The sequence below is a fragment of the Agelaius phoeniceus genome, chromosome 6 (genome assembly GCF_051311805.1).
Source record: "Agelaius phoeniceus isolate bAgePho1 chromosome 6, bAgePho1.hap1, whole genome shotgun sequence".
Classification (NCBI taxonomy): Eukaryota; Metazoa; Chordata; class Aves; order Passeriformes; family Icteridae; genus Agelaius; species Agelaius phoeniceus.
In genome coordinates, this window is record NC_135270.1 from 2021677 (window position 1) to 2043709 (window position 22033).

At 44.7% G+C, this 22033-nt stretch overlaps 1 protein-coding gene across 3 annotated transcripts in view; it reads left to right on the plus strand.

The window, feature by feature from the left end:
• Positions 1-22033, plus strand: part of TEAD1 (TEA domain transcription factor 1) — a 159237-nt gene that overhangs the window by 120781 nt on the left and 16423 nt on the right. For all 3 annotated transcript variants that reach the window (XM_077179480.1, XM_077179481.1, XM_077179482.1), the window contains 5 exons: positions 5714-5848; positions 6029-6075; positions 6534-6595; positions 8607-8731; positions 17903-18076. In XM_077179480.1, coding sequence (XP_077035595.1) covers positions 5714-5848; positions 6029-6075; positions 6534-6595; positions 8607-8731; positions 17903-18076 — 543 coding nt within the window. The remainder of the gene's footprint in view (positions 1-5713; positions 5849-6028; positions 6076-6533; positions 6596-8606; positions 8732-17902; positions 18077-22033) is intronic.

Genomic DNA, 22033 nt, shown 5'->3' on the forward strand with positions numbered 1-22033 from the left:
AGGCTGAGATATTGTCCTTGGAGACAGATCTGAAAGGCAGCTGCTCTTCATGGCATTTCCTCTCAGGCAGAGGCTGCAGGAGGCAAAGCAGAGGTTTGGCACTCCAGTGCTGTGCTTCTGTGTCAAGAACACCAGCCCACAGTGTCAGGTCACAGCATCCCCACCTTTGCACTGACAGGGAGCCAAAGTCACCTCTGTCCACTCAGGACAAAGGATGGATTGGAAGCTGTACATAAACAGAGAGTAAAGGTGTTCACAGCAGGATGTGCATCTATCTTAGGCTTTCATATCAGATTTTCTTCATAGTGCAAGATTAATTAGACAGAGACAAAAAATTAAAATGACACATTAAAATGCCTACAGTTCACATCTATTACATGCTTTTAAATCTATTATTCTACATTCCGCATTTAGGGATAAAAAGAAAATATTGTTGTCAATTATAAAATGCTAAAGATAGCTCTATACTTTTTTAAATGAACAATGATAAAAGCCTTGAAAAATTCCCTTTGATGTGAATGGAGTCTTCAGCATTTTGAAATACAATAAGATGGATTAATTGCTACTCATTAGGCAGCAAGTTGGGACAGCTTTGAATGCGCATTCTCTTCTTGGCATTAGCTATTGCCTGGCTGAAATAGCCAGCTTTTGTATTTACTCCTGTCTTCTCTAATAATAAGCAAATTGGAGATCAGGGCTAGAAACACTGAAATGCTCTCTATCTTTTGTCCAGAACAATTGTATATTGTCATGATTTGTTTATCTTTTTTGAGCTACAGCTAATTATTGTAAAGGTTATTTGAATCAATATGAGATCTGAGAAGAAATAACATCTGCAAAATTGCTTATTAGGAAGCTATTTTATGCTAGTGTTACTGTAACATTTTGTGAACAAATTGTTGTTTCTTATGTCTTTTTTTTTTTTCTTACATGAAAAGTTTTGCATTTTAAATACTGGTACAGGTTTTTAGGGCTTGAATTAATACTGCTCTGTTGTGCTTACTTTTTCTCATACTGTCTTAGATTTTTTTACTCCCAAAGTCATAGATAACATGGTATTCAAAACCCCATTTATCATTCTAAGATAACAGTTTTCATTTTTTTGCTTAAGAACTTGTTTGAACTGATTGATTGAATTATTCTTCTGTTTATGTTGGATTAAAAGAAAGTCAAGCACAAATCCTTTTGTGCTTGTCATTTAAAACTCTTGTTTCATGCAGGGCTTTTATAGATATTAAGATTTATAAATGAATTATACTGAATTATTATTATCTCATTTAACTATGTATTTTGCATTCCAAAATGAATTGTGAAAAGCAAACCTCAAGGGCCTGATTCATTAAAAGTTGTAGTCTTCTTGCATTAGATGCTTAGAGCTTGCATCTTCCAGAACCAAAGTGTGTGCAACTGCAGCCAGAAGCAGTCAGCTAAAACACGAGGCACATCTTGGTCTCCCCTGCAGAGATGATATTTCAGGGATTTAGTGGAACTAGACCAGTTTTCCACTGACTGGGCTCTAAACCCACCCCGGTAACATTCATTACTAATTATGTACCACAGTGCAGAAGACTTTTCCAAGAGGAGGGCAATGCAGGGGTGTGAGTGCAGCCTGTTGGCTCACTCCAGTGTCATTCCTGGGCCACAGCAATCCCATCTGAGCTCATCAATTAAGTAGGGTCAAACCAGGTCAGGGCCAGATGGGACCTATCCAAGGAATACCTTAAGCTCCAGCAGGGTTTAATGATCCAGTAGGAGATGCTGTCCCCCCCAGGCCTCTGCTGAATCTCAGCACGGGACTGCAGCTTGCTGGGCCAAACTTTTATTTTACTACATCAGTGTAAACCACATTGGGCTGAAAGACATTATTCCAGCTTTACAAACCAGCACAAGTGAGAGCAAAACAAACCCCTTTCTGTCTTGGACAAGATAGGAAATCAAAATCTTAACTATTTGCAGTGATTAAAAATCTCACAACGTTCCTGTTTTAGAGTAGGGGTGTTAACCCATTTGTCCTGGCCAAATTCCAACCTGGGTAATTACTGTAATCTGCCTGTGTAAATTACCCCTGCCGTTTTAATTGGATATATTCCTTCTCTTGTTGCCTAAAGTGTGATGTAATACCATTGTGTGTTATTAATCAGTTACCAGGTTTCATCCCAGAAGTGATGGGTAGAGAGCCTCATTCCCTCCTGGTTAGGAGTGCTCTCTATTACAACATGAAAATCCCCAACATACACTTGTTTTTAAGTGGCAGACAAGCTGATAATGCAATCTAAATATGTGGCTATCCCATTTATTTTGAAGACCATGAAGTCTGCTTGATTATACAAGCACAGGCAGCTTGCAGCTCTCCAAGAGAATCCGGAGCTGAAGGTGCTTTTTTGCCAATGCAACTCAAGACCTCAAAAGTGTCTGTATTTGACTTTGAATTTGATTTCTGTCATGTTTGAATGTAAGGTTTCTTTGGGAAAAGCTGATCTTTCCACTATGCAAAAATTCCTAAGCCTATAAAAGGTGAAACTTCCCGTTGGAGTGTACTGGCCTGATGTACAGATCAGATTTGTCACCACGGGGAAGCTCTGTGGGGGTTGTTGAAACACCTCAAAACTAGCCCTGTAGCAAGGATTGCCTTTCTGAGCTGTCATTCTAAAGGTTTTTCCCTTTCTCTCCACCCTCCTGAAAATGTAATCAGCCAAAGAGGATGAGAGGAATGGCCCCACAAAACACAGATCATTCTAGGGTGAAAAGCAGCAATTGGTAAGAAGGAAGGCACATATCATTTTGTGTCACAAAAGAAAAAAATGTTTTCTCCCTCCAAAAATCCCTGTCACTGTCCCCAGAATTCAGGATCAGCAGATTCACTGTAATGATGACTAAGAGCTCCCCAGAATATTTTGAAGGAAGTGTAAATCTTCAAAAATTTTTCTTAGTTCATCTGTTAGGGTGGGATTTGCATGCTGTAACTGTTGCTGGGTGTCCAGGCTCCTATTCTAGTCCTTGGATGGCAATAACATTACAGAAAGTAATGCACTTTCTGTGCCTCACAAGGCAGAAATAAATACAGCTCCTCCTGGACTGCACTAACACTAGCAGAGAAATAGCCAGAGACTTAGGAGGGATAAAGCAAGGCAAGAAGAACAATTTCATAGACATAACCTACCTCAACTCCCAGGAACGGACTTTGATAGCCCTGACAAAGCTTTTACTTTTAAATTCTCCTTTGGTTTAGCTCCATCTGATAGTGGATCCAGAAGAGTCTGTCCCCTTGGCAGAGGCACAGGCACATCTTGATGTGGTGGCACAGGCAGGGCTGGGGGCAGGCAGGAGAGCAGGAGGGGAGCCTGTAGTGCCCCAGCAGGTCTGGAGGATAACAAGGTAGTGACAAAAGCAGCCTCACATGCTTCTGGAGATTGCTAGGACCCAGAGGCACATGTCTCCTGTATCATTTACTTTACACACAGGACACAGATGCCCTGAATGTTGGTTTTTGGTAGGATCTAGCAGGCTGTGTGAAACTCTCATGGTTTGGCATTTCCAAGCCAGCTCTGCTTACAAGAAAAGGGTGGAACAGAGAAATCTGGTAGGGCTAGGTCTCCATATTGCTTCAGGAAATCTCACTTCCATCTTTTCATGATGGAGGGTCCTTCTTGCTGTGCAAGAGTGTACAGGGGTCTGGGGAGCTGCATGAACCTCGGGGTTCTGCCACTCCTTAGCACCCAGCTGAACATCTCTTTAGCCTGCAGACATCCAAAGGCAGCCAGTGAAACATGCCATGCAAAAACCTCCTGTGCACAGCCTCCCACCTGGGGCAGGCAGGGCTGAGAGCCAGGGCTGACCTCCAGCTCTCAGCCAGAGAGCTGCTTGTGCTTCTATTGGAAAGCTGCAAGTTTTGTGAAAGGACTGAGTTGGTCCCTGCACTGAGGGATGTGTCCCCAAGCACAGGCGAGCCCAGGGTGTTAGAGCTGCTCAGGCAGCTGGGCACAGGGCTGTCCTGCAGGCTCACACCCTGTAGGGAGCACAGGGAATGGTGCTGAGCACAGGGCTGTCCTGCAGGGAGCACAGGGAATGATGCTGGGCACAGGGAATGGTGCTGGGCACAGGGAATGGTGCTGGGCATAGGGAATGGTGCTGGAGCAGCTCCTGCCCTGCTCCACCTGCTGCTCTCCAGGCTGTGTCCCACAGGGCTCCTGGCACAGCTCAGGGAAACACACTCAGCAACAATCCCTCTCCTCCAGTATCCACAGCTTTCACACAGGGAGCTGGGGGTTGTTTCTCCCCAGGGCTTTATTGTTTTTTTTTTTCTTTTTAAACCATTCCCCCCCCCCCCTTTTAATGAATCAGACCCTGGGTGAAAATAATGCATTTGTTTAAAGCTGATATTTAATGTTGAGCAAACTGCTCTTCCTTTGTCTGTTACTATTTTGTTCATATTTTGCTAAGACTCTGCTATTCTACACAAGCATTTTAATAAACTGTTTGTTGTTGTATCCAGGTAACAAGCATGGTAAGTATTTTGACTAAACCAAGTATTATGTACCTTAGCTGTGCTTGGCAGAATTTTTTGGCTAGCTTTTCCTGTACTTTCAGCCTGTGCTGTTTCTAAAGGAGCTATTCAAAGGAAGAAACTGCTCACCTATAGTACTACTACATACAAGCTTTGGAGGGAGCATATGTGCAAAGTCATATGTCAAAAATAAGAGCATGCACCTCTTGCCAGCATGCTTGCTACTTTGCTTGTAAAATAAAAGCAGAAAAAAAAAAAAAGAAAACCCAACCCAAAACATCCTTGCCTAATACTGCTCGTGTTCCTTCATTCTAAGTGACACACCTAAATATTGGTAGTTATTAATCCAGTACTTCTGGATGAGGAACCCTGCTGTACCAGCGTGTAGCAGTCTGTGGTTTTCTCATCTTCCCTGACCTAAGACATCCCCCTGGTTAACTCTGTGCATTAAGAGGCCTTCCCTTTCTGTCCTGTGGCCATCCCTGACTGGCAGTGGCTGGGACTCCAAGTGCTGCTCTAACACAAGTAACTGATTACAAGCCACCTTTTCCTAAACTCCTTCCTGTGGGCTGGAAAAAAGCAGGGATTTTATGGCTGGTAGCTCTCTGTGGGAACACTGTAAATCAGTCAAATGCCACAATTGAACATTTAAGATGTCATTTACCTGTTTGTGACCTAACTTTGGAAATGCTTGTCGTAAAGCTGAATCCAAAATGTCCCTAAGCATGAAGAAAACCCTGTCCCTGTTTGCGAGTCAGCCGCAGTTCTGTGTTCTCATTTTACAGGGCAATACGAAAGACAGACTTCTCCTAGATGGAAATGATAGAGCTCAAATCTCAGTGCTCCCTGTCCTGCAGGCAGAGCTGAGCCTCAGGAGCACGCCCTGTTTAGCCCAGCCTGATTTAAAATCAGAATTTGCCCAGATAAACAACTGGGCAGTAGTTTGCTCTGCCAGAGCTTCCTGTGTGTTGGCAGAGCAGACTGTGAGAATTCAGGTCTACCATGCATGTCTGAGAGGAGGTTTTGCCTTGAGGTAGTTTGAGTGTTAGCCTCCGTGCTGTATTTTTTTTTTTTTCCCTGCATGGTTTGCTATTTTTGCATTTTCTGTGTGGCTTTTTAAGTTTTTAGTTTCATGCTTGTAGCTGCAGTTATTTAATGTCATTTGTTGTGCCAAACATTTTAAGACTCCGTGTAATTGTCATATTAAAGGATCAGACAGCAAAGGACAAAGCACTCCAGCACATGGCAGCAATGTCATCAGCTCAGATAGTCTCAGCTACTGCTATTCACAACAAGCTGGGCCTGCCAGGAATTCCCCGTCCTACATTTCCTGGGGCACCTGGGGTAAGTCCCAAAAAAATCCCTGTATTCCCTAACAACGTTCAGTAGAAAACTAAGATGGAATGAGTGGAATAATGCTTTGACTTGAGTTTGCAAAAGGAATGGTGCTTGTTCAAAAATACCCCAAGTCCTTCCAACAAAGAGAACAACTGTGGCCCTGTTTGTTTGTTTTTCCTCTTTCAGTTTTGGCCGGGCATGATTCAAACGGGGCAGCCTGGATCCTCACAAGAGTAAGTCTGAAAATTCAAAAGTGTTTTTTTCTCTATGCAGTGTGAAGGGTGGCTTGTGCACTCTGGGAGATCAGCAAAGCAAGAACTTGCAAATTTTTCCAAAAAGGAGGTAAAGACAGTTTCAGGGAAAGAAAGAGCCTTTATAGTGATGTGAACTCACTTTCAAAAAGTTATAAGGGATCCCAAACCTCAAAACTGAGGCTGAATACCAGATGGGCACCCTCCTTTGTGTCCCCATAGTTCAGTGTCCTCTGGGAGTCCCAGCAGTGCCCACCCTGGGTGTCATTCTCACCCCCTCTATTCCCTCTGTGCTGTCTGTCTGTTAAATATGCTCTGCAAGGAAGAGACAGGTTTGTGGGTAAAGGTCATCAGGCACCTATTTTCCTATACTGTGTGACTCTGATGGAATTTCCTGTGCATGGCACAGTGTGTGATTTTTGTGCACCTCTTTATTGCAGTGTCAAGCCATTCGTTCAGCAGGCCTATCCTATACAGCCATCAGTCACAGCTCCCATTTCAGGTAATCCTCCCATTTATCCTCTGCCTTAAAATTACTTGAATTTTGTGCTGAATGTGATTTATTAACTTCTGCCCTGGGCAGAGCCACTGCTCAGGATCTCATGTGTCCTCCAGCCAAAGGAAACATCAATCCCAGTGTCCTATTATATGTATATATATATGTAGTGTCCTATATTATATCTTAGGGAAAATCATTGTGTTTGGGGTTTTTTTAGGTAGGAAGCACTAATGCATATGCAAGGAGTTGTGATGTGTGATTTCCAGTCAGCACTCTGTATTGTAGGAATTACTGTAAAAAATGAGTAATAGGATGAATGTTTCCTTTAGAATAGCTCTGTAACAAGAATACACCTTAATTTATTTTAAACTGAGCCTAAAACCCCTCCCAACATCATATATGCTTAGCCTTAAGTATAAAACTTCTCTATGTATCAGGTTGTTTATAACTCATGCCCTCCTGGAGGTCCTGCTTTGCCTGGTACCACTTTGATAAGTACCTAATTTTATTCTGAATTTCATTGCTCAAATTGATCAAGCCCTTCCCATGGCTACTTCCCTGCTACTTTTCCCAGGTTCCTTCCATGCCTGACTTCATGAAAGCTCATTATTTATTTGCAGATGATTTCTCATGTTATGTCTCCCTTGCCAAATGCCCCCAATGCTTCTGACTCTGTGCAGCAAGTTTTTGACCCTTACCCAATTCTTTATGATTTTCTAACTTGCTGCTATTTAATGCTTTGAACTAAAGCTATTTTTCTGCATTCATGAGAATGACCTTTTCTTAACATCCCTAATTTATAACATTATTTTCTAAGACAGGTATTTTCTATTGTCTTCTTTTAGCCATCCATATTTTCTGTCAGAATAGGAACATCAGTATTTCTAAATCAGACAAAACTCGTGCATGAGTTTTTGCTCCATTGCAATTCCTGTTCATGTCTAGCCAGTGACTTTTGTAATTCCCTGTTTTGCACAAGCCTTACACCTTCATTGCCTGAATTTGAGGGTTGGGGTCAGGTACCACATTCCTTTTATGGGATATGTTCACACCCTGCCTCTGCTCCCTCCCTGCTTCTCAGCCTAGTCCAGGATAATCTTTATTCTCGTACTTTTGGTGCCTCTCCCCTGCCTTTCTTGTGCCTGTGTCTCTCCCAGGATGAGTTTTGCCTGTGAGCTACTGCCTTTTCCTCCTCCTTTACAGTTTTCTTTCCTTCTTGTCCAATTTTCTACAATGAGGACCAAGAGAGAGCATTTATTCCTTCTCTTGAGGTGAATTAGAGAGGGTGGTTAACATCCCTTCTCTATCTAGATCATGTCATTCTCTCTTTATTATCAATTTGAAACATTTTTTTTTCTTTTTAGGGTATGATTCAGCTCTCTACAGTAATTATTTATTATTAGCTGTATCATAATGATGCCTAAAAGCTCCAAAAGAAGTCAAGACCCAATGTGCAAATACATAGTAAGAGACAGTCCCTGCCTTGGAGAGCTTGTACTCTAAATAGGAGAGGGGAATTGAGAGTGGCAGCAGAAACAGGCAAAAAGAGGGGTGATTTACCTGTAACATGTGGCACATTAGGAGCCAGAAATGGAGTCAGTTCTCTGACTCCCAAGGCAGTAATGTCTCCTGTGTGCCTTGATGCCAGTTTCCAAGGAAGGGTGCAGCTGTAGGTCCAGGTGAAGTCTCTATAAATCTCTGTAATCTAGTACATAATTTAAACAAAACTTCTGCAGGAAGTTTTAAGACTCGGTGTAATCGTCAGTTACAGCCCCAAGGAAACAAAGTAGCAGTAGTAATTTTCTTTCTGCCACTATTAGATTGCTGGGCTGCCACCTCTTTTTCTGCACGTTACCCTGAGTTTTTCCAATTTTAACTCATCCTGAATTAATTACTTGCTAAAATTAATATAAATATCCAAGGGCCCCATGCATAATTCCCAATTATTTTTAATTGAGAAAATATGAGCTGAGGAAGTGTCAGCTTCCTGATGAAGATGTTTCCTGTGTTCCAGGCTTTGAGCCCACATCAGCTCCAGCCCCCTCCGTGCCTGCGTGGCAGGGCCGGTCCATCGGTACGACCAAGCTCAGGCTGGTGGAGTTTTCAGCTTTCCTTGAGCAGCAGAGGGACCCTGAATCAGTGAGTATTTATTGCCCTTGTGTCCACTGATCCTCAGCTTTGCTCCTCTACTCCTGATCTTCAGCTTTTCTCCTTTGCTCCCCACCCTCTGGGCATGCCTTCCATCACGTATGACGGAATACTCCCGGTGTCTCTGTGCTCACTGCTGCTCTGTGCAATATTCCTCTCACCCTAGGACTGTGTTTTCCTTTCTTGCCCTCTTTTTCCCCATTTGCAGCAGCCAGAGGCCTCTGTGAAAGCAGGCAGGGTTTGCTCTGGCGCCTGTCTCACTGCTGACCTAGTTTAGCAGGTGTACCAAATTGCATTGTGTTCTTGGCAAGAATTCAGTGCTTGAACTCTAAGTTAAAGCCTAATCTGTTTCCTAACCAAAACAAAATTAAGGACTTGCCCAGAAAGAGTGCATATTGCATATTGGATTTTTTTTAATGAGGTTTTAAATTTTCTTTTAATTTTTAGTCTGTATACTATACCTGCAAGGGTAGTTTCTGAAGTTGGCTGTAATGTGTCATTGCTCCAGTAAGCCTTAAACCTTGACATTAATCCCCATATATTTACCAAGAGCTAGGTAGCTTAGCACTGATTCTACTGCATTGCAAATAAATTGAAAGAACTTCTTTCAGCTGGAACCTGAGAATTTTTTTTGAGATAATTTCTGAAAAGCAAATACTCTCCTGAATGGGCGATATGGACAGGCCATTTTTGTTCAGATTCCTGGCAAAATACAGTAGCCTGGAGAAGAGAGAAGCTATCATTTTCTTTTTATAATCCAGCACTGGAAACCATAGCATTAATGGGCTCTGGCCAGGGGTGTTATCCAAGGAGTGTTTACCCTGCACTGTGGGCATTGGAGACATAGCCCAGAAACCTTACAACAGAGGAATGCTCCTGGCAGGGACACATCCCTGTGAAAACACACCCTGGCTCAGCTGTCCATGCACCCACCACGTGGCAGGGTGCTGCTTTGCTGAGTGGCAGCTTTGCCAGCCTGAACGGGCTTTGGGGTGCAGCAAATGTTTGGCAGCAGGTACAGTTCTCTCGGTGCTCACCTGACTGCCGGGCATTCCTGGCTTCCCTGGAATCCCTTTGCCTTCCCATGGTCTCATGGCAACCCTGCCTCTAGTGGGCTTCACCTCAGAGTCTTCCAGGCCCCTCTGGAGCACCCCTCCACCCCAGCCCTGAGTCCCTCTGGGCAACAATTTGGATTTCTGCTGCCTGGGTGCAACATCCCGGTCTCCCCACAGTGACCCTTAGCCATGCACAGATTCCCCAGCCCTTGCTGACCCCATGGAACATGTCCTACTGATTTCTGGGCTCTGCCATCCCCAGCCTGCCCCACACCAGCATGTGTGTGTGTGCTCCAGGTTACTGGGAGAACAGGGTGTGGCCACGTGATGCTCAGCCTGTCTTGCTGCCTGTGTGTGAATGAAATCTTACTTCTGTGCAGTCTCATTGGCTGTTTTGCCACCGAATTTTCCCTTTTCTGGAGGTTTTTATGACATAAATCTATATACAAAACTCCTGGGGTGCCTCTGTATCTGGGTTTGATGTCAGAGGGGGCAAGCAGGGGCTGGGCAGCTGAGCAGCTCTGGCCTTGCAGGGAGACAGTGGAGGTGTGAACAGAAGCATGGTTACCCAGGATGGCCCCACCAGCACTGTGAAGCCTTCTTTGGAGTAAACTGATATTATTTGAAATTCCTGAGGGTGCAGAGGCCCACTGGGTCTTGTCCCAGCTTGCAGGAAGCCTGCTGAGAAACCCACCCTTCAAATGCATTTATGCAGGAGGGTTTACAGGACAAGCAAGAGCATCAAACTACCCAGACTTGTTTTAAAAAAAGCAGTTACTTGTGTGCTGTAACACTGCAAAAACGAGACTTTAGGCAAAGTCAATTCCCAATTTAGCTCATCCAGGTGGGGCAGGGCTCTGCATGGGAACAGCCTGCAGCATCCAGGCAGCTGCCATGGGCCCCCAAAGGATGAGCCCCTGTGGCACTGAGTGAGCATCACTGCCTGGGAAAGGGGAGTCAGGAGCAGGAGAAGGGTTCCTTACACTGAATTAAGTAAATTTGGTTATTTGGCATTGAGAGGGCATTGGGAAAAGCCCCCAGGGCAGTGTGGGCAGTTCCCAGGGTGTTTCTGGGCAGAGGCTCTGGTGTGCAGGGGCAGCTGTGGGCCTGCTGCCAGCCTGCCCTGTCTCCAGTGCTCAGAGCTCTCCAACAGGCACCAAGAGCTCTCCTTGGTGAGAGCAACCCCAGAGGAATGCCACTGCAGAAAACGTGAATTCTGCCTGCAGCTTTGCACACCTTTCTGTGTGGGGCTGTTTTACTGCAGGTACAGTTTGCACAGCAGAGGAAAAATGGGGTTTTATTACTTTTCACATGAAACCAGCAAGGCATGTGACCTGAGTGTGTTACCACAATGTGCACATGAAGTCCTGTAGGCATGTGCTGTGATTGCAGCATCCCCTTTGTGCCTCTGCTGGCCTCAGAAATGAATGCATTTGTGTGCTGCTGCAGGAGACATGTGTAGGAGTTCTCCTCTATCTTCTGAAAAAGAACACTTATAGATTCATTACATTGCTGACTTTTCACAGAAAACTACACAAATTAGTATCTTCATCAAATGTGCTTCCAACATTTCATTAAACACAGGTGACCCTTCCTCCCTCTCTCCCCCAACACAAAACCAGGCCAGAAAGCCTCATAGTGCTAGAGGCAAGTAGACCAATTCCACATCAAACTGTAGCCTGGAAGTTTATTGAAAACTGTGTATTTGGGGACAGGACTTGGTCCTGGCAGACCTCTTGCAGTCCCTATTCCTGGCCAGAAATGAGAAATTTAGCTTTGTCACCCGTGGTGACTCCCACAGCCTGCAGTGGGGCTGTGCATGGGCACAAAGGTCCAACCACAGGGAATAATTCCTGGTAGGAGTGGGGCCTGCAGCATTTCTGTGGCTCTTGCAATGGCAAATGGTGTTTAAAAGCTTTTTTAAAAGCTCAATGCCAGGCAGTTTAAGAGGTTAGTTTAGATTGGGCATTCTGGAGGGTTGGAAATCAGCTCCATAGAGTCCCCTCACTTGTGGACAGCTGTTGATCTGTTGATCTTTTTCCTTGTTTAGACACAAAATTGTTCCATTTGCAAAAGAGAAAAATATAGAAAGGAAACAATAAGCAGCCCTCACTGTAACTCTGCATGGCAGAAGATAGTCTGGGGAACACAAGATGGCAAAATATTGGAACACTGACTCTGCAGCTGAGGATGGGTGAAATTGCTCCACCTTTTTCATGAAAATCAATTCAGTTTACAAATGTCAGGCTGTATTTTCATTTTGTGGCATTTTGTGCTTAAGTGCAATTCCTAAATGGTGCATAGGAGCTTCCCTTGCAGGCCCAAGCATTTCAGCTACCTTTGAATATTCCCTGCCCTGTGTAACTCTGTTCTCAGCAGATGGAGCAGGTTTTGGGCCCATCTGTTGCTTCCAAGACAGGTTTTCCTTAATGGGGACTTCCCATTTTTAGCCTAGTGGTTCTGTGGAAGTTCAGGACAAATGCTAAACCAAGCAATCCCATATTTCCTAACAAATATAAACTGAGCATGCAGGCAGGTTAGAAAGGATCTAAGCAACTGACTGCTACACAAGTAGATATAAAATTCAAAGACTAGAACTGAAATGAAAATAATTCAAAATCTTTATATATATATATATATACACACATACTCAAGTTTGATTTTCAATCAGAGAGAAAGCTCTATCACCACCCAACAAAAAAAGCCCTTTCTTCTTTTTTGAGGCTTCTTGCTCTTGCTGTCACATTTATTTAAATTGTGAGCACTTCAGACAGCTTTACATTTAAAATATCTATATAGGGCCATAAAGAACATGGCTGATGGACATTTTCAGTATTAGTCCACCCATCCAAACTGTCAGATTGTGTTAGGTCCAAATTTCAAAGTGTATTTTAAAAAGTGGTGAAGAAATAAAACATTCTTTATGTTTTAATTCAGGTTTTATTGTTGTTGTAAAAAGACTTTGTGAGCCCGGGGAGAATTGTGCCTGAGAACCAGAAAGGGAAAGCAATTGCTCAAGGGCCATAAAACCAGCCTGCCATCATTAGCCAAACGCAGTAAAACGCACCAAAGTTAATCAAACCACCTAAGTGATGAAAAATAAATGAGATCTTTTCAAAAGAAGCCCTCCATCCTTGAACAATATCCATTGTTGCAAGGATTGTTTATCCTTTCTGTACTCCCTGTAAACAGTATAAAAAGCAGTCCAGCATTTCAGTCACAAGGAAGTCCTTGCTTTAGTGTCTTTGTGATGTGAAAGGACAAGAAAGCAAACTCACATTAGGATGAATGTCTCAGAGCTGCAGACTCTGGACTGGAGGTCATTTTAATCTGGAACCAGAAAAAGTTTTGCTGAGCACAAGGCTCATTTATTTTGCCGTGCTGGAGAGCTGCTCGTTGGCCGTGGGATGCAGATATTCACCTCTGTGAAATGTTCATTTTTGGGTCTCCATAGTTAGAAGTCCCAAGAAAGCACTTTAAAGAGGTCCAGTGTTGACACAGGCTCCAGTTGTGAAGCTGTGGCGTGGCAGCAGATTTCCCATCCTGCAGGATTCCTGGGGCACCCCATGGATTCTTGGAGGAATTCCAGGGCAGCTTCCCCAGCCCAGCCGTGGCAGGACATGGACTCTGCAGGGAGGGTGCTGGGGCCAGAGCAGGGCCAGGTGTGTTGGGAGCCCAGCACCATTGATCCCCCAAAGCCAGCCCACAGCTGGAAAGCCTGCTGGCCCCTGGCTGTGCTCTCACTGCTGCCCTCATGGGCCTCTCTTCCTCTCCTCAAACCCGCTGCCAGGGAGATCTCCCAGCAAAACTGGAAGTGCAGGGGACACGCAGGGTGGGCTGGCACTGGAGTGGGGTGGCTGTGGCTGTGAATTCCCCACTCTGCCTGCCCCCAGCAGCTGTCCTGGCTCGCCCCAAGGGCTTTGCAGCTGCCTGTGCCTCTGCCCTGCACCTCCCCAACTCGTCCTGCAGCTTCCCCTGCCCCCAGCCCAAAACCAGAGCCAGGCTCCCAGGAGTTGGGCAATATCCCCTGCTCTGCTCTGCAGAGAGCAGATAATGACATGCTCACGTGCTCATTTGTTCCTCTGCTGCATTCAGTGGAGATGTAGATGGCCCTTCTTTGATAAGCAACTATTCAGTAGTTTGTTTTCTTCTCCTGTTGAAATGCGTGGCCCCGTGCCCTGCTCGCTGTGCACTGTCTAACCTCCCTTCCAAATGGAATTAATAATTCCCTCCATTTGCATTTCACAGATGTGCTGGTGCAGTCTTTTTGGATGAAGGAGCATTATTACTCACAATTGACAAACCAAGAAGTTCAGGTGCAAAAGAATGAATGGGCCACTGATTTTGAGGGTCCCCTTTGATTTGTCATGAGCTTGATTTTGCAGAATACTTAACATTATTGAGAGCTTCCTTTAGTCAGGCATAATTTTCCCATCTGAGCACTCAGCACTGCTGGAACTGGGACTGCAGGGTCTTAAATCAGGCAGGCCAGAAGTGGAAGATGTATCTTCACTGTTGCAGAAAAGCTGATGGAAACGTTGTGTAAGCAGCTTGCCCAACCAGCCAGTCCCAGTTTCACGCTGGGACTGCTCTGACTGCTCTGCTGGGAAGTGCTGGGCAACACTGAGGTCTCAGGGAACTGCCTTCCCTCTTCACCTACCTCTCCACTTCTGCAACCATAAAGTCACCCAAAACCCCCTTTTACTTCACATTTCCGATTCAATCCCTGAGCAGATCCAGGCAGGAGTCTGAATGCAGGGAGGTCCATGAAGAACCAGGTTGCCCATGCAGCTGTATGGTAGCATACAGCACAGAAAGTTCAGTTAACATTCCACAGGAATGTGTTAAAAACCTTAACAACAGGACTTGGTACAGACTCCAGTTATAGCATTAAAATGTCATGTTTATAACTCCCAATCTGCTTCAGTGGAGGACAACAGCAGCAGGAATTAAATATTCAGTTACTAGTGTTTTGGTAGAAATAAGAAAACTTGTTGGCAGACCAAGTGATTTTCTTACATCAGCAGGAAATTAAAGTGTTTCAGATTTATGAGATACGGCAGCAGAGCTGAGGCTGAGCAGGGTTTGGGTTAGAGCTGCACACAGACTGCTGATACCCCAGTGCCTGGCTCCCAGGCAGCCCACCCCACCTGGCTCCCCCAGAAGCACAGCCCCTGCTAGGGCAGGCGTGCCAGTGGGATTTGGGAGCATTAAAGCACAGCAGGAGGGTGCAGCACCCTTGCTCTGGGGTGCTGTGCCCATGAGCAAGGTCATCCCCACAGAAACAGCTGCCTTCCTCCTTGCTTAGCATCTACATCCCCCTGTGGATGGGGAGCCATTCACCCCCTCATGTGCTGATCTGTGTGCTTGTGCCAGAATATAAGGGCAAAACTGGTGAGGAGCTTTTGCAAATACACGTGCTGGCTGATGGAGCAGATGTAGGTGGTTTGTCTTTGTTCTGCACCAGCTTAAATGCTTGCATCCCCTGCCATTGGCAATTTGTCTTGGTTCTTTTAAATTCCTAAGTGGATTATAATTTTTCTCGTGGTATTATTTGACAACAGTCATATTTCATGGCTTTACTGCATTCTTTGGATAGTTAGAATTTTTCTAAGGGAAGGAGCTCAGCTTTAAGAGGCGGCCATCTCCAGGGCATGTCGTGTAATGCAGACACAGGAGACAGAGCTGGAAATGTTCTTCCTATTCTTGTGTACTCAGAAAATACAGGATTTGATTTGTGCTGGTTTATGACATCTAAAGCACATTATTGCCCCTATGCCAGATGCAAATCCTTTAAATGCTTCGGCGTGAGTAAATTCCTCAGCAACTAATGTACTTCAATGACTCTGGGATACTCAGTCTAAATCAGCAGTGAATTCTCAATATAATGAGGATGTTTTTAAGCTTCTCAGGCACCAATGGGCTCAAAAATACAGGCAGAAAACTTTGCTCCTTTGCCTTTATCCATGCATCAGTTGTTATCGTGGAGCGTGCTTGTCTAAGAGCGATAGGGATCATTTCAGTATCCATTTGCCCTGCTCCAGTGCTGCATTATCATTTGTTAGCTTGCAGAAATATGCCATGTCTAATTAGCTTAGTAATGATTGTACTTAGCATAGGAATTGCAGCAACATAAGGAGAAAATAATCACACATTGCAATATCAAAATAAACATTTCTGTCCTAAGAATGTTGTCAGGTGATGTCATACCATCTGTCCTACTGTACCCGCTCAGAAATTTTGCTGCAGCAGCATCTGGTGCTTTGGCAAGCTCTGCAGACAACTGTGGCAGCTTTGCAGCTGCCTCCAACTGCTTTTATATTTAAAGAGTATTAAGACTTCATGCTCCATGCCCCTATAAATGTGTTTGCCTTTACTGAAGTTTGGATCCTAAGCAATTTGTATATTTGTCTGGCTTGCAGAATAAGGCACAGTGTGTGAATTGTCTTGGGAGTTTGCAGTGGTCAAACTGTAAAATGCAGCTCTCCCTTCCCCCTTCCCTCCCCAGCCATCTTTGGGCTGGGAGAGAGACACCCTTTTGGGGAGGAGGACAATTAGGAGAATCTGAGCCCTCGGTTCTGTTTCCATAAAAATGTGGTTATTTATACAACCTGGAACAACTCCAGCAGAGAAGACTGAGAGGAAACAATCCCCAATTTTTATTTTTTTTTTTGCTTGTGGAAATGCCTTAATGAGATGTTATGTTTTCCTTTTCCCTTCTACAAAATTTAGAAAGAAATACAACCCTGCAAGAAAACAGAGGCTGTATCTCGTTTTTGGCCCCATACCCAGATGAGTGTTCTCTGGTTCTAAATTCAGATTTCACTGTGCTAGATGATTTTTTAATAGATTTCAATTTCATTTCCTAAGTGCAGAAATCCAGCCAGTCCATTTCCTTTTCCCCAGAGTTTTGGACATCTGCTAGGGAAGACTTTGCTCACACCGAAGGAAGGCTCTGAGTGGTTGCCCAATTCATTTAGATTTGTCACTTCAATTTGTTCATTCAGCAGGTACATTGTAAACAAAATAGCTTAAATGAGGTTTGCTTTGGGGTTTTAAATATTTTATTTGGGCCTAGCTTTTGGGAATTGCCCCTTATGTACAGCATCTGTTCAATGTGACAGGGTTCTCTAGTGTTCATTGACTGTGTATCAGCTTTCCCTTGACTGAGTTAGCAAAAAATTTTGTGATCTGTATGGGGAAAGCCCCAAGTGTTTAATCCTGCCACTCTAGAGCTCCTTGACTCTGCTCTGGTGACTCTGGGAGATGCTGATTGACTGCTGGAGGGTCTTTCATGTCCATCCTTCCAGTTTTGTTTCGGGTGCTGAAAGGTTCTCTCGGAGGAATGGCAGCCCCCAAAAAGATCATGTTGGACTCCTTTGGGGTGGACTTCACTGGGCCAAGGATGTCCCCCAGGCAGGAGAGGCACTGCTGAGGCGATTGCTGTGATTACAATGAGGTGTGATGGGATGAAGTTAAGAAATAGGAAATTGAGGCTGAATGTGTTTTGGCAGGGATGGTCATCTACAGAGCTGGCTCCCGAGGGAAGGGGGAAAAGTTGGGCTCTTTAATATTACATGGGTTGAAATACAGGAGGACAATGTCTGTAGGAACAGCAGTGCAGAGTAACTGGCCTTCTTGTCATCCTGCAGTCAAAAGGAAATGCCCTCCATCTCTTTTAGTTGAGATGTGCTGCAGTTAGAGGCTTGCAGCGTGCAGGAGTGGGCTCTGTGGCACAAGCAGAAATTCAGGCTCTGAGGACACAGGCCATTAAAAATCACTGTTTAAAGGAGCAAAAATAGGCTTTCCTCCCGAGCACATTCATCTTTTTATGCCCAGTGAAGGGCTCTTTATCACCCTGCTGCCACTGGGCCTTGCAGTGTAAATGACCCCCTTGCAGAGGCCTGTGTTTTGGGGCCTGCAGTGGGGACGCAGTGGGGTTTTTTTGATGTTGACCCTTGTTCACAAGGGTGTGTGTCACAATCAGTGAAGCTGTTCCTGGGAGCCATACTGCAGAAAATCCCCGTGCCAGGAGCCAGTCCTGCAGTCCATTGGAGCACAGCCCCGCTCTGTTCCTCTCACCGATTTCCCTGTTCCTCCCTTGCAGTACAACAAACACCTCTTCGTGCACATTGGACACGCCAACCATTCTTACAGCGACCCCTTGCTGGAGTCGGTGGACATCCGCCAGATCTACGACAAATTCCCCGAGAAGAAGGGCGGCCTGAAGGAGCTGTTTGGGAAGGGGCCTCAGAACGCTTTCTTCCTCGTCAAGTTCTGGGTGAGTCAGGCGTGAAAAACGCCAATCACTTGTTTTTAAGAGTTTAATAGTAATAAAATGGTTATACAAATAGTAATACAATTAGAGTAATAGTAATTTGGACAATCTGAATTAGGACAATATGAGGCAATAGAAACAAAGAGTTATGGACAGTCCAGGTACCTTTTCTGGGCAGCACAAGCCCGAAAAAGGCCCCACGTTAACAGAGGATTAACCCTTAAAAGCAACAGCCTGTTGTATATCCATACACCTCATCCATGATGGATAAATTCCATTCAAACACAGGATTCTCTCTGGGCAGTGTCAGCTTCTTCCTCTCAATCCTAACAGCGCCTTCGAGGTGGGAAGAAGTTAATTTCTTCTCATAATGGAGCAATAAATTCTCTTTCTCTGAAAGATTCAGGTGTCCTGTGGCTGCTATCTCACTGTGAGTCCTTTCTGTAAAAAAATATATCCTACACAGCATAGTTTCTATTTTAACATTATGTTATAACCTAAAACTATATTTAACACACTACTCAAGAGAATTAATACAGCATCACTTTCTAACACAACACATATAATATTCATTTCAATATTTGTGAAAAGCCAATCATAAGATACATGCATTTTTCACATGAGGCGTGGAGGGGAGGACTCTGCTGCCCAGCAGGCTGGGGGAGGTGTTTGCTCCTGTGGAAGTTGCCTCTGTTGCCGTGCAGAGCTGTTTGCACAGAGCTGGCAGCTGCCAGCGGCCAGGGCAGATGTGCCCCAGCTCTGCCTGGCTCTGCACTGCAGGCAGCAGCCAGCAGGTACCCAGAGCCCCGTTTGGAGATGGGAACTGCCATCTAGTGGTGCAGGAAAAGGCAGGGAGTGGGGCCTGCTTTGGGGTATTTCCCAGGTGCAGCTGCTGCCAGGTGCAGGGGGTGTTGAGGATCAGCCCTGCCGTCAGCCTGTGCTTGTGCAGAGACATCCAAGCTGAGACAGCTCTGAGCCTGGGAGGCTCTCAGGGCTGTTTTCTTGAAGCACATCTACTTTCTCCTTGCCTTGCTGTTAGTCAGCCATAGGATTCTGCTCCATAACTTTTCATGTTCAGAGCAAGGGTGAAAGAATAATTGGAATGGAAGGCTGGGATGCTGCATATTGATCTAGTAGTGATGAATTTAATTGATAAGCCAGGTTTTTCTTATTGCATTTGCGAATTATCATGTTAGCGACATGATCATAAAATAATAAAATCATTTCGGTTGGAAAAGGTCTCTAAGATCACTGAGTTCAACCATCAGCCAAATCCACCACTAAACTACTAAAAGTTTCATCCAAAATGATCAGCAAATCTGCAGGCTGAGCCTCATGCTTATACTAAAGCTTTTTATGCTCACTAATTTGTTTGGGTACTATTTTGTGGCATACTCATTTTCATAGCAGCAGTTAGCATCTAAGCTTTTTTTTTTTTTTCTTTTAAAACTTCACTAAAAGGGAGACATATTCAGGGTTTAATTACAGGGTGGACAGGTTGAGGCTGAAACCAGAATAGGTTGATCTGGAACCACTGCTTGTGATCAGATTTCCTTGAGTTTATCTATGGGATTTGAAATACTCTACACCTCATCAGTCCCCCAGACTTCATATCTTTCCAAGAGCTTCTGTAGCACCAGATTTAGGAGTGGAAACTGGAATGAGGGAAACTCTTTTTTTCTCAAATCTGGATGTAGAAGGACTAAGCCACTGAGCAGAAGCTGTGTTGGACTGCAGAAGAAACCCATTGAGAAATTCACAGGGCTTAAAACTGGGCCTGTGAGCTGTAGACCAAGTGTTTGAGGGCTGGCTGAGCAAAGAGGCCAGAAAGAGCAGAGAGCAGAGCAGTGGGAGCTGAAACACAGTGGTGCCAGTGGTCTGGAACAGGCAGGTGAGAATGTGGGGTCAAAAAGAGGGAGGCAATGGGAAGAGAGAGCATTTGGGATAAGAAAACACAGGGATGAAGTACAGCAAAGAAGGTTTCTGGGAGGTGAGAAAAGGACAAACATAACAGCAGGAGAAATCTGGCTGCAGTGGAGCAGAGCTTGGAGTTAAGGGTCTGTGACCACTAAATACATTTCCTTGAGAAATTTGCCTTGACCTGAGGCCATCATCTCACCAATCCACTCTGTGTAATAAATATTTGCAGAGCACACTGGCAAAAATGAATGTCACTTCACATGCCTGTTCTCATTTCCCACAGAGGATGATAAGCCTCAGACTTTATACTAGATGTGGATGCAGCAGAGATTTATGATATGGTAATTGAGGAATTGTGTGTTCTGCTTTTCCTCCATGTGGAAATTGATTTTCAGGCACACTGAATGCTCAGAGTTATACCTAAAGCCAGTAGAGACCTTCTTTGGGTCATTGAGGTCTGTGGTGTTCTCCTGACTTTGGAAATCCAAGTGCCAGCCTTCTCTGCTCTGTCTCCTCCCAGCAGTGCTCCCCTCTAACACTCCTGTCCCAGCCCCACATCTGTGACACATCTGTGGGGCTGACAGCCCCTTCACCTCAGGGGCTCACTGTCACATCAGACTCATGGCTGCTGCAAGGCCTCGAGGTGGTGCCATGAAAAACACCTCTGTGAAATGTGTGACTCTGTGCTCAGCACAGCTCCTGGGGAGCTCAGGGAACAGCACAGGGAGCAGCAGAGACAAAGGAAGGTTGTGAGGATGTTCAGAGGGTGGGTGTGCAGGTGTGTAGCAAAAGCCTGTGACGTGATACAGTTCAGCAGTCAGGATGTGCAGGCAACTTCAATCCAACATTTCCTAACCTCACTGTGCCTTCCAACATAATGGCTTTTTAACACAATTTTGTGCTGTATTAACTGAGAGGTTAAAAAACATACAGTGCTAACATCCTTCTCAGTTATACATTAAAAACGTGGTGAGAACACTTTCCTGAGCCATGATCTTAAAATAAACCAGTGGATTTTCTCTCTCATCAAGTGAGTGAGGCAGAGAGAAGGTGCCTGGGGTGGTGTTTGAGTGTTGCAAGAGTCACAAGGAATGCTCTTCTAGGAAAAACTTCACACCAGTGGCCCCCAGTCCTAAACATATGTAGGAATATGTCCAGGAAAACCAGAAGATAGCTAGTCATGAGAATTAGATCCTAAACTATCAGCTCAGTGTCCTTTATTACTTTCACCCCAATAGGGCATTAGGAAAAAAAGGATGCCATTCCCTTTTTTATGGGGAGTGTTAAAAACTCTTTTCAACTCTTTTAAAGTCATAATATCACCAGGAAAAAGCTGGCACAAGTTGCTGACAGTGTTTTTTGACCCTGTAAGTAATCTCAAATATATTCATATAGGCAGAGATTCATTTTGGCTGAATTAAGTATCTGAATTAGTGTCTACTCTCTCATCATCTGCTAGCTCCTCCTACTCTGTAAGTTCACCTCCTCCCTGCTTCTGTTCATGATGTGTGGTTATTGCTTAGTCCCAATACTCTGTCTCACACCATTTATTTCCCATTTCCCATCCTTTGTGCCATCAATCATTTGCTCAGCACTGTAAGCTGCTGCATCCCAGGTGATGGTGGCAGTCCTTGTTTGGGTGGGCAAAAGAGGAAAGTGAATTTTGCTTGGGCAAATAATTACAGGTGTGAAAGCACTCTGAGGACAGTCAGTGAACAAAAGGCAGGGTCTGAGTGAAAAGAAGCCAAAGCAAACCAGAGAAGGGAAGCTGGAGAGTGAGAAGCTTGAAAGTGAAGGTGAGGATTTGGTGCCAGAAGGAATGGTGACCCTGCAAATGGATTTAAGGGAAGTCAGCATGCCACTGGAGGTAGCACAAAGGGAGTTTTGTTTAGACATTAATTGTGCTGTGGAATGGGAATATGGGAAACAGGAAGACCACAGATGAGTATTTGTGCTGAGGATGACTAAGGCAGAAGGCAGCTGAGCTCTGGTAGCTGGAAAGAATACTCCTCTGGCTCTTTCCCCTTTAGTTCTGCCTCA